This window comes from Temnothorax nylanderi, unplaced genomic scaffold (genome assembly GCF_030848795.1).
Source record: "Temnothorax nylanderi isolate EJ_2023f unplaced genomic scaffold, tnyl_v1.0 TNYL_tig0064_pilon, whole genome shotgun sequence".
Classification (NCBI taxonomy): domain Eukaryota; kingdom Metazoa; phylum Arthropoda; class Insecta; order Hymenoptera; family Formicidae; genus Temnothorax; species Temnothorax nylanderi.
Genome location: NW_027249126.1, coordinates 255,130 through 271,283, shown reverse-complemented (window position 1 = coordinate 271,283; position 16,154 = coordinate 255,130). Strand labels below are relative to the sequence as shown.

The 16,154-nt window shown below is 38.9% G+C and overlaps 1 protein-coding gene across 8 annotated transcripts in view; it reads left to right on the top strand.

Moving 5' to 3' along the window:
* Positions 1-16,154, top strand: part of LOC139773552 (RNA binding protein fox-1 homolog 2) — a 256,877-nt gene that overhangs the window by 199,445 nt on the left and 41,278 nt on the right. For all 8 annotated transcript variants that reach the window (XM_071708067.1, XM_071708068.1, XM_071708069.1 and 5 more), the window contains 2 exons: positions 3,050-3,104; positions 12,347-12,367. In XM_071708067.1, the coding sequence (XP_071564168.1) occupies positions 3,050-3,104; positions 12,347-12,367 (76 nt within the window). The remainder of the gene's footprint in view (positions 1-3,049; positions 3,105-12,346; positions 12,368-16,154) is intronic.

Sequence of the window (16,154 nt, the reverse complement as noted above, 5' to 3'; positions counted from 1 at the left end):
CTGTAACTATAACAATAACTTAAATATTTTACAATTTTTATCACGTATCATCTTTGGAATTTTCTACTCTGAATGAATGATGAGGACACCGTTACGTAGCGCGAAAACTTTTGTATCTTCATCCGACTCTACCGTTCAGCCTCCACTTTCCAATAATGTTCGTTTAGCCATGCTCTACCTGTGACGCGAGATGTACGGTAACTACCAAACCTTCGTTACCGGAAACAAGATCGTAAAATGCAAATTGCTCGACGATGCACCGCGCCAGGCCGGGCGTGATTGGCCTGAATAAACTCCGTAACTCGCAATCCTCGTGAGAGTCAATACACGAACGCTCAAGATGCGTTTTGACTAGCACGAATTCGAGAAGAAGGCGCGTAAATAATTTTAATTCACCGTTACCTCTCGATTACGATCGTGCAGGAAAATTACGTTTCGTGGAAGATCTTTCAAGAAGCGAAGTTATGATGGGGTCATTTAGAAAGAACAGATAGATTGACGAATAATATTAACACATCTCATAAATTGTATTACACATATTATGCTGAGCAAGTAATTATTACAACTTTTATTTTTATATGTATCCTAAACAATATATACTCTAACTTATTTATTTTAACGTTATTAAAATACTTATTTGTTGTAATAATTAAATCTTCATAAATAGCAAAATTTTATTTTATTTACGATGGAAAACTGCCCGAGTAAATAAGGTATATCGCTAAGAAATTCAAAGATCAACCGAATGTTATTTGGCCACGGCTGTCGGGAAACATTTGTGCTGGATCGACATACGTTTTCGTACCACGCTTCAAACGTAGAAACGTCGCGATGCCGTACCGTACGGTATGATATCGCAGATCCTTTGTGTCTCGATAGTATCCCCGCTGAAGTGGGCGCAAAGTGGGACAGGAAAACGAGAAGGCGGGCGGCTGGTTGTTAGGTAGGTAGGTGGAGGATACAAAAAGCAAAGCAGAAGAACCCATGGTAAGCGAAGCGTTCGATAAAGAACGAGAAACAAGTCGCGATCCACCCGGAAACTCGTCCCTTTTTGCCAGACGCGAAGGTACTTGAGCGAAATTGAAATAATCGGAAATCGACGGAAGGCTTGTGCCATTGTTTTCTCGGTTACGTTGGGAAGCAAAGAGAGAGAGAGAGGGCGGAGGAAACCCGACAGATGCGAAAGAGCAATCGGTTTCTTTTTTTTTTTTTTTATTACTTTCATTAAACTGTCCCGCGAAACTGATATCCGTAAAGCGCATAATAAAACAAATTAGTTGCGCCCTTCGACATGTTTGACTTTTATTTAACCGCGTCGTCGTGCTCCTTCGCTCTGATCTGTCTCTCTCTCTCTCTCTCTCTCTCTCCCTCTCTCAACAATTGAAGCGCATGTAAAGCTCTCTTTGCGAGTCGACGAGATTAAACGCGAGAATTGTTCGCACGCTATTTAAGCGTGTATTGTACGCGGCCGTTGTATTAGTTACGGTACGCGGTGCGACTAAAATCGTTTTATTGTCGATATTTAGCTCACGGATCGATACGCCAATCGTATTGCAACATTGTAATGCTTATTAGAAAGCGACAAATAAACGTAAGTTACATAATGCCAGGCATTGTCGGATAATATATCGTCGATCGTTACTAGAGCGTTAAATTCGTCGACCGCGAAGAATTTTGCAGTTTCTAACTTCTGAAATAATGCCAACGCCAAATTTAGTAAATGGTATCTTTCTGTTCTGAAAATAAAGTTATATATGATAGGTTTCAATCCAATTCCAAAAATATATATGACGTGTAAAATATATCTGATGTACATTTATCATTCGAATATACGTTTGTGCGGAAAAACTATTTATTTCAAGTTTCTCGTTCAATTTATCATATACATCGAACAATATTTTTTCTTTATTTTGGAAGTTAGAAACTGTAAAAGAGAAAAATCTCTTCTGGTTTGAAAAGAGATTTTTATATATTGTTATCTATATGTTTATTAATGTTAAGATAATATTCCTTGAATTCGGACATATTTTGAAATAGTTATATTATAATTGATACGTGAATTTGATAACAATTTTTTTTTTTTTTTGAATGTACGTTTCGTCAAAAGTCACAATTCCTGAATTATTTTTTAAATTGATAAATTGATTTGTTTGATACATGCTTGATTGCAAATTTACGTATCAAAGGCCAAAATTGAAAGGCAGAAAAAATCTCCCAATTCAAGTGAAAATTTGTGTAGCGTTTGAACGTTTTAAGCACCTATCGTTGTGTACGTACATACAACATACGACATAGGCAATTTATGTAACCAATATAGCGTGAAACAATGATCACTATTCGTCGAATTTGATACGTGAATATAATTGAAACGGGTCGTGTTAAAGAAAAGCAATCAGAGGAAAATAACGTGCAATCGCCTACATAATTTTTAATCTTTTATTAAACATTACTCATAATTCGCTTGTTCGATGCAGGAATATGTATGATTATCGCATTTTGAACCGAAATCACAATTTCACGATGAATAAAGTCAGAGCCGCAGAGCTGCAAATTGCGCTCTGCAAATCCGATTCCGCATCGAACAATGCATATTTGATTACAGGATCCGCGCGCGCGGCCCCGTGAAATTGCCAAAGTTTCTCACATTTTATTCAACTCAGGCGTATTTTCTATGACTTAACATCGCTTTTACGCGACCGTGATTTGTTCCATTAATGGGATAATTATTGCAACGTTCGTGAGTATTTTAATGGAAGCTCCTCCACATAGTTTTCCCGCCGATAATTAACTTTAATCAAATCGTGTTATTGTTTCGGACTTTTTGAATTTAATTGGTCGCTGATGGATGGCAATTTTCCAAAGTTTTTTCGTATTTCATGCATAGAGACTGTCATCCAAAGATTCTTTTTTTTTTAAGGATTTTTAAGAATTTTTCGGTATATAAAGTGGCTACGCGCGGATCCTGAAGATGGGCGATGTTAGTTGGAAATCTCTTATAGTTTGGAAAAAATTCGGTTATTCTAATACCTGCTTCTTCTTAATTCGACAGGTGAACAACGCAACAGCGAGGGTACAGACGAAAAAACCGCCGACGGTGCCGAACGGTAAGTGGGCCGAAACTTTCTTATTACTTTTATCTTCCCGTAACTTTTGCTCCTCGGAGCTTTCTTCCGAGTCGCTTGATATAACTTAAATGCCCTAAGCTATGACAAGGTTCCATTAGAGAACCTTAAGCTTAAACATCGTATATAGGGCATCCTGCGTCATATTACCGAGTTGTATATTGGTAAAAATATTGGGAGTAGAAATATTTTTTGCGAAGAAGAGCCGTAAATCTGAGCAGATATAATTTGATTAGAACTTAAAATCACTTTTCTTGCTGTTAAGTTTAATAACCGGAAAATTCTGCATCGCTTGAATAAAATGAAAGCTATCTTTCTTAACGTGAGATTATATTCAGATTATATAGTATTGATGTGAATTATGCTCGCGGGTATTTGATGCGTGAAATTGAAGTTTTACGGAACGTAGCTGAAGCTCTCGTTAGAAAAATACGACCATGCTTTTGAAAGCGATTCGTGAAATGGCCGATCGCGCGTATTGCTCGCACACGGGGGCCGGCGGTCTATCGTATGAAATAATAAAAAAATATAGCTCGTATATCATTTCTATCATACACGATCTATGCTGTACAAACGTCGAGCGTATTTTCCCGAAGAATATTGCGCGAGAAATATACATTTTCTATAATACATTCGCCGACTTGGTCGATGTAAAGATGCAAAAGTCTCTTCCCTTATTACGGAATAAGACGAAGGAAAGCTTCGCAGGGCGTTTTAAATTCTGCGATTTTCTTGTACACTTCTCTTCCGTGCATCGCAATGGGAAATTTGCTCAATGTAGGCGAACAAAAATATTCTACATGGTTACACATATATACACTTACACATATGTTCTATATATATATTTTTCGTTTCAAGAATATTTGGTTTAGCTATGTGAATCTAAAATTCAAATTCAGTATCGGAAAAATGTGTGTACACATTTGCATAGAAAATCTTGAGCGTAAAAAGAGTAAGCTGCTTTCTACAATGTTTTATTTATTGAACAAAATATTGTAGAAAACAACTTACTCTTCGCTCCGAATCAATAATGAAATTTAAATAATGAATTAGTCACGTTTGTAAAAAAAATTATAGAATTCGGGCTGAGAGACTCTTTAATAAACATGTCGCGCAAAATAATTTCGTTAAATTAGACATATTTTGTACTGTGCTCACGTCCATTATGAGCGCGACACGCGTAATGCCAGAGAACTGGATTTTAAACTAAATCTAACCTCGGTCCGGTCGTACGGCCCGATTTAAATTGCGGCTTAATCCGGATTATCTGACGGACCACCAGCTGCGAAGAGAACACGTTGCAAATATGTGGTATTACGTAACCGGTTACTGCTCATATAGGCTCTCCGCTGATTACACTATGAAGTCCTTCAGTCTGCCAGATATCTCTAGGTCACAGTTAATACCTAAAAGCTTTGCAAAATTCTCCAAACTATACTTATGGGATATTTGTAAAATTACATGGGTTTTACAAAGTGATTAGTTAACAAAAGTAATTAATTGTCAAGTACCGAATGCTCTAAAGCATTGTACAATAAAGTTAAAATAGAACTCTATTATGACATCTGTTTATGACTGATTAAAAAGTTTATATATAACGTTATTAATTAAGGAATATTTTAACACAAAAGAGATAATACCAAAAAAAATGAGAAAATAATACATCGTAACGACAGTAAAACTTTAATAATAAATGACATTGATAATAAGTATTTAAAACTTTGTTAGACGACTGATCTTTATTATCTTCGTCACAACTCTTCTATGTATTACGTTATGAATCTTTAAGAAGATTAACCGAGATTTACGTTGACCTCTACATCGCGGGTCGAAGCGGCACGACTTCGATGTTATAAATAATCGGCACTTAAAACAGTAATAACGATTGGTCGCGCGTTGCCAAGTGTTTCCTAACGTGAATATAATTCTGGTCAGCGGGTTCTCGAGTCCACAAAGGACGCCGAATGACGTCGGCGTCGATCGGCACCTCCAATTATAACCGCATCTATAACATAATCTCGAATCAAACGCAAACAGAAAAGTTCTCAAACAACACTACTTTGTAACTTTATTTTTCTCGTGTGTGTGTGTGTGTGTGTGTGTGCATTTTTTTTATTTTTTTAAAATCTCTAAAATGTAAGTTGTATGCAATTAGCTTCAACAGACATTCTATTTTAATTTATCGTTAGATTCTTCTTAAATTCTTCTTGAATTTCTTAAATAAACGTCTCAACGTCATCAAGATCGTCGTTATTTCTTATAATTAATCTCTTTAAATAATTCGATTAGGAATTTATCAGTTTATCAGTTTCAACGTAACATAAGGCCGCTGCGCGTTTGATATCGCAGTTGCAATGCGTTCGCCTGGCTTAATTGCGATCAAATCAACAGGACTTCGTGTCCAGCGACTGAATTGATTCTCGCCCACGTCGTGGCAACGTCCTATCGAGTGACGGCTTGTGTGTGCAAGGTTTAATCCTGTGCCCACGCACGCGACATGCAATTATCGGAATGCTAAGGCTCGCACCCTCGGGGCGCGCTCGGAGAGACGTTAAGATCAATTCGGGCCATTTGGCGCGTACAGGTGCGCGCGTGGTTGCAACGCCTCTAATAACCGATTCGACAACTGTCGATTCTCGATGGAGTGGAATGGCCGAGACACCCCGCGTCTCGTGACAGATCTCTCGCGTTTGACAGTATTGCAACAGTAGCCGCGGTGTCGCAGCGTTGCGCGTTGTCACAAATGCGGTGCCTTGACGTCTTTCAAATGTTTGCATCTAACTTTTAATCGGTGAAAATGTAATAAGGTAACTTTGTTGAATTTTTTAGCTGCGAGGCATCGTGATTAAATTCAAGAAGAATAGAGAAGTCACTAAGCGTGATGAGAAATGTTAATCGCTCTAAAGAGCTCTGCACGAATCTTTCTTATTCCTCGCACTTCTACGAGTAGAAAGTTCGAGACGTGAGATAAATGATAAATGCGACATTTAAATTTTATTCCATGAACTTTTACCGCGCACTTTCAGATGTTGATAATATTAAAAAGAAAATAATTATGCAGATCTTAGAGTTGATGTAGATGAATAGAGTGTGTGCGATTAGATTTCTCATTATGCTATTTACGTTTTTGTTTAAGAGAAACAGGAATTAGTATGGCACGATCCCCGTGTAACTCGATATATGTAAACACATTTAATTCGATCTATCTAGTTTACACGCGGTATAATTTATGTAATATATTGCATTAATTTTCCGCGTTTGTGGTAACCATTTAAAAACGGTTGACATATGTTACGGTCTACAATTACATAATTGTACGCGTGCAGTCTCGAATCGACCCCATTGTAAAAGTAGAACACGTCTCTAATTATAGAGAAATTTATTGGGTGACAAATATAGCTCCCGTAATCCGCTTCATTATATAGTCATTATAATTTTCGCTCGGGTACCATGTGCCTTCAAAAATAAGTTATTTCTGCCCTGCTGACGTAAAAAGAAATTTGTGAATATTTTAGCAATTAGTAACTTTTAGAACCGATCCAAATTTCTCTATCTTGAAAGTGTAACGTGAATAGCCGCGTCATCTGAAGATTATTTCTATCGTTCTGAGACGTGAAGCGGCAATTTTAACAATACTGTATATCTTTGGTTAGCTGTTTCTAGTTATTAAACCTGTGCGATGTACCGAGCACGTTGTTTTCGCAAGTGCAAAACCGCAAATTTATTTCACCTCCGGCCATGTGGGCTCTTTCTTGTTCCCATACTTCACCGCGTAATACGCCACGTGTGTAAATAACGTTGAAAGGAGCCCGAACAAGTTTCGCCGCGCGACCCCGCCGACTAGCTTTTCCACCCCTGGTACATGTTTTTCCACCCTTATATATATAACCCGGATCGACATCAGGATTTACAGAAGCCGAGTCATAAAAATTGCATACTTGCCCCCGTTCGTTCCACTTTTTCTTAAGCAACGATGCCACGGTCCTCTCAATCCTCTTAACTCGGTACCAAATTTACCGGTGTTCGACAAGTTTAATGTGTCCGCCTGAAATAATTCGTCTCTGCAACTACATTAAACGCAGCAAAGATTTAATTTTATGACAATTGAAATTTTTCATAAAAAATGCGCTTTGTTTAAAAATTAATTTTAATATGTAAAACGCTCGTCTCTCTGGATGTGCACTACGTTATGATTACATCCGGTGTGTCCCGGGTTTTACCATTTTAACGCATTTTACCGCGTCGAGCAACGAGTTAACATTTTTATTTGCAGTAGCGTAATCGTAACGACGGCGGCGGCGGAACTTTTTCGATGACACGAAACGTCGCGAATATTTAGGATCACGACATTTTCACCCTGCTGTGCTTTATCTTCTCCCCGTCGCCGTTTGGCAGCAGCTCGCGTTTCACGGCGCTTCCGCTCGCCGCTTTCGTGAGAACACCCGGTACTCACGGTACGTGATGTCCATAATTTACGCAAAGTCTCGCTGCTCATTAATTGTCGCGTAAATAACGCCCCGCCGCGTGGCATGCATACATTTGCCCGCGCTCGCGTGGCGCTCACCCTTCGTTCTTTCTCTCGTTTCTCTTAAATCGCGTTACACGCTTCTCTTTTTTTCCTTCTGAACGTACCGCGCTCTGCCCTCCGCCTTCGCTTACTCCTTTCCGCGGCGAGAAAAAGCACGCTGCAACGAATGTGCAACGCATCAAGATATCGCACGTAATATCTCACTTCCGCGGTAAGAAACTTTACCTTCGGTTAGCTTTAACTTTGTTTCCCCGCGAACCTTTTCCTTCTAAAATCGTCTTCTTCGAAATTGCGTACGTCTCTCTTTTTTTTCTCTCCTTTTCCGCATTGTTTCTATTATTCTTTAAAGATAGAAGATTCTCGTTCTCTCTTTTTTCTCGTTTAATAATGGGATTATTATTACCTAACACCGCACTTTTTACAATCCGATTTACAGCTGTGACGGTACTTACAAAGCGGCGGTATCGTTAAAACGAAGAACATTTCCGTCGAAAAGAAGGGAAAAAAAGAATCACTCGCATTTATTTCGCGACTGGGTCGCGCACTTTTTTCCGAAACTTTTCCGTTCGCTTCCTTGCGTTCTCGTTTTCCCGATGCTCGGCGCAGTTCGCCAATTCATCGGCAAGAAATAAGCGCGAGAAGTGGAACGAAAAAGTTCGGTCGGCGGTCGGCGGGAAGCTTCATTTTATTAAAAAAATTTATTTTTATTTCCATCGCGGAGCCAGGCCGCCATGGCCGTACCGGCGGTTAATACCGGAAGCGGGGTTTAATGGAATTACAACGTGTTTTATATGCGCGCCAGCATTTTCGCGCGAGAAATTCGCGGAACGGACGAAAAGCGTACAAAAGGGGAACCGGGCGGTTGTGGACGGGGGCGGAATTTCACGCGCCACCGCATAACGTGTTTGCGTAATATTTGCATGATATATTTTCGATACGCCGGTTCGCGAGATCCTATAAGTTTTATGCAAAGCGAGCACTATTGTCCGCCGCGACCGTGCTCGATAAATAAATCCGGACGGGCTACAAAGAAATCGGGCCTTGTAGAGGAGTATGACGGAAGAGCGACGGTACGCGTCTATTTTCACGGGTCTCGCGTCATGTCTAAAGATGCGCTGACCTGATATACCGAAATATCAAGGGAAATCGCATTATACGCGTACATGTGTGCGAATGTCGCCGAAAACCGGTACGGAGATAGGGCGAAGTTGTAGATTTCTTCGCAACAGCCATTCCGCAAAATGCAATTACACCTTTGCCCCAAGTAGCTACGTACATATAAATGAGCAGGCACCCGACGGTGCGGTAAGCATACGAGCGTGAGTAAACAAACGTGCCTGTTGCAAGACGAAGCTACCTATTTTCTGCATTGTTGAATTCCTTGCGTAAACACTATCTAAATATATACACTGAATAATTCCTAAAATTAGCATAGCCGAGAGAGAAAGAATTCTTTTTTGACATTTTTCTCTTATTATTCTATACGGTCCACTTTCTTTTACCATTTGCTGCAATTAAATTGTATTTATGTGAGACTTCGATGAAGCCATTTCACAGTATTGAAATTATTATGCAAGAGATATTTAATATGTGTTTATCTATTTTTAGCTTTTACCTCTCGTGCTACATTTTCGTTTTTATTATACTTATCTTCTCTGTATTTTCTCGTATAATGATGAACTCTGCCGCACCATTCATATGCGAAATTAAAGAAGAAATAATTTCCGGCGACAAAATAACACATAATAAGATTTATGTTTGAATTTAAAAGAACAATGTTCTATCTATTTCTTTTTTCATTTGGTTGGAATATATTATGTCGCTTGCGCAACAATATTTTCTCAGAAACTTCGCATTTGAATTTCAATTAATTTCTCGCAGGTCATGTTCTCATAAAATTAAAGAAACATTGTATTTTCTAAATCTAATGTACATATGAGCGTAATTAGAATTCTTTTAAAGAACAGAAGTTTGCTCGTAAATATGTTAAAATATTTTATCATAATTAAACGAATTTTTATTTCCAAGAGTGTAGTATACAAGTTAGATTTAATATCATAAAATATTTCGCAAAATTTTAATCAAGGACAACGCGTTTTTTATTAAAAATAAAAGTGCAAATTTTATATTTACAATTCCCACGATTATAATCTAAACGCCCACGTGAAATATAGTTCAGTTACGAAATTTACCATTACGCAAATGGCTTTTATTTTATGAAATAAAATTCAATCGTTGAAATTTACGCAAATTTGGATTTCACGATTTTAGGTACGCGGCAACCTCGGCAATTAAGCGTTTTACGTGCCCGCCTCGTTATTGTGCCTCCGAAGGCGAGTCGTTATCAGGGATCCGCCATCCCGATTGCTCGTTTCCGCTTTTATCGCGTTACATCGGCGCGTGCTTCGTCGAAACTGAAACAAAAATCGGGGTTAAATCCCGACGCGAGATATGCACGCTCGCGCTAGGACACCCGAGTGACCGCATCCGGCATCCCGTTTACGGGTCATCCCCGACGCGATACCGGGCCGGCCCACCCCGTTGGGAATCGTAGTCGGGGCGGGAGAGGGGCAAGGGCGAAGGGCGAGTAATTCGCCACCTTCCGTTTCATTACTGCTTTGCCAGAGATACAGCCGCGTGGCACGCAATCGCGCGATCAATCCCGCCGCTGGTATTCACGTCCGTCAGAGCCATGGACGCTGGGCGTATGCGAAATCGCGCCCCATTACGCGCACATAGATCACATGTCATTAATGCGCTGCTGCGACCGATCGCTGGACCGATCGTGGTGATGCAATGTTCTGAAAGCTCGTGTGTAAAAATTAGAGAAGTGCGAAATTAAAGCTATATGATTGTGCGAGATGTTTTATTGCGCTACATTATATTATATTAGTCAACTCAAATACCTTTCACACTTGACACACTCTGCATTGAGTCGGAAATACACCGTTTTATTTGTTTGTTCATCAGATACAATAATGAATAGTTATTGATTTCTCTGATACACACCGTGTGCTGAGATACCGAGCCGCTTCGCAATTTACTGTACGAAGGCATTAAGTTACCAATTAATTGCAAATGGATTTCAATCAAAATACCTTATAATTGATGCGCGTAGAACACGAACGAACGCCGGTAAAACTCGTAAATTCTCGCGTGATCTCGCCTCTCATCAACGAGCGTTATTATAGGACATTATGAAAGTGGAAATTTTGCGATTCGTGCAGGCGCATATTTTTCCGTGTTCCGTAAAAACTGATTTGATTTTAAAGCATCTTTATGCGCATAATCTCGGAAAAAAAGTGCCCCATAAATCACGCGCTCGGCATCAAACTTCACTCGTCCCCGCCTTATTCATCTCCCGGGAACAAAATCGAAGCGTGCAGCGTGCACCCGCACCAAGTCTCGAGAAAGAAAATTGCAATCTCGAGTTTTATAAGACGAGGAGTGCGCCGTCGATAGTTCGCGGCCATTCTCGATAGAACCAATCTTGTTACATAATTCCCGCGGCCAATTACGCAAAAAGAGACCGGTTACCTCTTCGGAGATATAAAATCCATTTTCTATCCGTATTAGGTATTCATCGTTTATCATGAAGACTTGGTTTTAAATGTATCGTACCGTAATACAATAGTAAATTTATGCTGTCGTGACGTAATCAATATTTCGCGTAAAAAAAAGATACGTTATTTCTATACGAATATTAGTTGCTCAAATACAATTGTTAATGTAACAGAATATTTATCAATCTGTTACATTAACAAATGTTACTGTGTGTGTTTTTGTTAATGAAACAGCAAAATTTAAGATTGATCGATTTTACTGTCTCAGAATTTATTTAAACTCCCTTCCATCCCTTTTCTGACATTAATGTGGATATCGCTCTTTTTCTCATTTTAACCATACGGGTAATTTACTACGGAGAAATCTTCTCCCCGGGGAAAGAATTTCACGAGGAATTTACGCTCGTGGGAAGAATGAGCTTGTGGCGCAACCCTAAAAACTTAGTGGCAATCAATCAACCACGCCCAGCGATTATTAGTGTAGCTTTGTGGAGAATAAGAACGAGCGTTTTAATCACAGCTGCTAGGGGATAGTTGTTCGCACAAAATTACCTTGTGTAATTTGATATTAATTCAAATTGATATTAATCAAGCAAATTTCTTTTACAAACTTTACACGCTGTATCATTAAGTTCACACAATTCTGTTTTTAAAGTAAATGAGATAGTCACACAATAATTCAGAATGTAATAACAGTTCTTGTTTAAGTAAACGAGATAGTTACATAATAATTTAGATCCTAACAAGGTCGCGCGCAAAATTATACTATATCGATTGTATTATTTTTCTTTACGGTGAAATATATTGCGCATCGATATAACAACGTTCTTAAACTAGCAAATTATTAACGGTGACAGGGTATTTTCGGCTTAATTCAAATAACCATCTGCCCTATATACGTTCCGTTACCGTGTTACGCCAGGTAATTGCGAACACCGCTAAATACTCTATTAATTATCTTCGCCGGTCGTGCGACAAATGCGGTGGCTTTATCAGTAAAGGTTCTCGCGTAATGAATTACAAAATGCTGTATTAACCGCGAGGTAAAATTCTCCGCGTGATTGCTATTTTTTTTAGTTGTTATTGGAGGAACACCAGATGTAAAGATCCGTCTGTTTTTTTATCTGTTGCAGTGTGCGTACAGTGGCCCGAGGGTAGGTGCTTCCATGACGTGCCGGAGCCGGCACTGCTGAATCTCTACTTCGAGATCCGTGAGAACTGTCACGGCTTCTCCTGAAGGCAACGACCAGTCAGGCAACGACAATGATGACAATGACGGGCTCCCGCGCTCCTCGTCTTGTTGCGAGCGCGCGGATCATCAGTATCACTTCAGTATCGCGCGAGAGAAACATTCTCGAGATAACGTATTTATTTAAAAGTCTTTCCAACAGCCGCCACACACCACGACCAAGCCAAAAAACGAATAGTCACGTATAGCCACACAGAGAAGGGACGAAGGTCCCTTGGTTTTTTTTTCTTTCTTTTTTTTCGTTCACGTCGATACATTCCGATCGGAGGAATAGTTCCTATATCGCGATTTTAGTAGAGACGCGCCGTCGAATGAATAGAGTCGACGGAATGATTCTTCGCGCGAGGATATTATTGATCTTATAATAATCAGATCTGCGAATCTAATCCTAATCGATCATTTCTTCGCAGATTATGTACAATACAATTAAATTGTTCTTTCAGTGAATCTGAATTTATTTAATTAAGCCTCAGACAAGTAACAATAGACATTTTATAAACAATGCTAATTAATTGTTGATGACAGTCAATTACATCACATAAGGAGGCTTTCGTGTGGCGATAGTTTTTTTTTCCAAAAATACGGGCTCAGAAAATCTCATACAATTTCCCGTCGTCTCCGTTCATTCGAGCCGCGTCTCCTCGTGAGAGCGACACACGTAACAACGCGTGATGCTCTCGTGTATCGTTTCCGGTGATCGTGATGGATCTTGTGTGACACAGGTCTAACGCTGGCCCCAAATGGGCGCTCGGCAGAATTCTCGCTGCTGAGCGCGCGAAAACGGGATCTCTCGCGTCTCTTTTTTTATAGGGTTCTCGATGATCCCAGCAGAAGCAAGGTGGGTGGTCCAGAATATTTATTTACCTACAACTAATTGCTCGTCGTTCAGCCAGTTCGGGATTAAAGACTGTCTCTCCTGTTATATATACATATATATATCTTTTTTTTTTATTGTACTTGCCTTTTCTCTAATATCGTCCAGCAGGAGAGATATACCATGCTCAGCCCCTCCTAAGTTTCTCTCACACAACCAATTTTTCTTTTGTTGTTTCCCTGTCGAGCCGAAGCGAAGTCCTCCTATCTTATCATCGCCCGTTCTACGCGGTGAGAAAGCTACAAGAAATAACAGCTTTTGCGCTCGTGCGGAGAAAAATGCGTTGTATAAAACAGAAAAAAGGAGAAAGAGAGAGAGTCGAGATAAAAATAACACGATAATGAGGTGCTACATCACGTAAGAACAACGAATATTAAGGCAAAAATGCTTTCTAATATTCCGTTACGATTATCTATTGTAATGTCGCGGATTATTAGAAAGCGCTGTGTTATTAATAGTTCATATCGAATCGCATTTTTCTCGCACTGTTTTACGATGCGCGCATTGCTCTCCGCATAAAATGGCGTTCAGAGCGGAAGCAGTTAATCGTCACGAAAACGTTCGCGCGAACTACGATTTTCGATCTCATATAGAATGCCACGTGCGCATGAACTTCAGATTAGCGAGGCGATTGATTTAAGAATCGGCATAGTCGTGATTCCGGGCAAGAACCTGGAACGAGGCGTCGCGTTTTCCGCATCATAATTCTGGCACTTCTCGCAGTGAGAACGTGATCGCGAATTCGCGGACTTCTGATGCTTTTACCATCGCGTTATTATATCTCTCACACGCCAAATTTTATCGCACAAAAAAAGATGGAAATTGAAAATACGATTTTATTTATTCAAGGTATTTTTATTTTACTGATTTTTTTTTACAAACGGAAAAGAATTTTCTATACAGGGAAAACCTATTGAAATATATGGATATATCGCTTTTGTAAAATCGGGATTTAACATCGGCGCGTTTCTACCTTTGATTATATATTTACCGACTCGAATGGTATTTCCATTATCTAAATGTACGACTGTTTCAGTCTGCCAAAATAGCAGACTGTAACATATCGCGAAACTGTTTTTTTCCGCGTTTTTTAAATCGAATATATTAATACGGCGGATTTGCTATATTTTGCTCATAGTTTGGTACAAATGTACATGCAAACGTTCCGTAAAGTCAAGTGGCAGGTAAATTACTCGATAATTTCGGAATAACTTATATATTAGATTTAACGAAATGAATACAGGGTAATAGAGTTTTAAGGATAAATAATTTTTTTTATACATATATCTACGAATTTACGATTGAGACTGGAAAATTTTAATTTTTTTACATCATTTACCTCGTTCGTTTATTATCTTTGCGAAATTCGACGATTTTGTCGTCGATTATTATCAAAGTAATAAAGAGTAATGCTTGTAGAACATAAGTATAGGTTACCGTACCAAAAAAAAAAAAAAAAAGAAACAGGGTATTGATTGTGATTAAGTGATCTTTATTTTAGATATTTCGTGTAATTAGTGTACGTAGATTATATACGTTTTCATATAGGACAGAAGAGATACGACTGCATTTTTATAAGTGCCGATTAGATAAAATAACGTAGAATCACGTGGTTTTCTGCAAGTGGGTTCTAACTCACCCGCACCAGTCGCGTTCATTCCACTGTCTATTTTTATATAATGTGATTTTACACTTGGCGAGGGATCGCTCGCTGCCGAGCTTAGCGTTGAAACGCACTTGCAGGATTCACGGGAACGTAGAACAGTATTACGCAACCGCATGACTGTACTCTATTGCAGGGTTAAACCGACATTCCAAAGATCGTGACATCGATTACTTGCCAGACGAGTAAACTGGGGTAATTCGCTATAAAATAACCCGTATATAAACGACGCGATCGTGATTTATCCCGCCTTTACTGATCCATCGATCAATCGTGTGCCATAATACCCCACTTTTCAAACGTAGAAAGTAGGCTTACTCAGATACTTTTTAATAGATTAAGACACACAGCGTTAGTTGCATATAGCGATTAGACTACATAGTTAATCGTCAAATAAGTGTTTGTGTGTGGACGATTAAGTGTTCTACGAAAAGTGAGCATGGAGGTATTTGTAGACACAGAAGATTAGAATCCAGAAATCGGACGAGGAAAGTGACAATGAAAATGAATAAATTAAACGGGAACATATAAAACGAGAACGAAAACGTGACAAATGTAAAGAGGAAATCATTATTTTCTACAAGACCAGCACAAATTTTATATGTGAAATAAACATGAATATTTCTATATCGATGAGTATCGATAATGTTCAGTTTGTTCCAAAATTTGATAAAGGTTCGCTTTTGCAGAAAATTGAAAATTCAGTTAAAAATTAAAATATTGATTTTCAAAAAATTCTGATGCATGGGTATAAATAAAATATGAGGCACGTGTGTGCTTTCATATTTATTTTACATAACGACACGGTTTAAAAATATTTTGTTATCTTTTATGTAGTTAAAATTACTTTAATTATGCAAAATAGAATTCATTAATGTCGTGGAGAAGACAAGCTGTATTATCGAAACTTGGAGCAAAACGAGCAGTAACGAAGCAAATCGTTAATCGATACAGGAGCTTGTTCTTGTCGAAACAAATCTGTGACGTACAAGCGGACCGATTTGTCACATCTCAGTCAATAAAGAGGAATTTTTACTTTCTGTACATCGAAACGAGTCAATCGAAAACCGATTCTCACGATTGCACGTTCATGCATGTATGTATCATTCATCGAAGAAGAACAGGAAATTTGCAGATACGAGTCATTTAAACTTT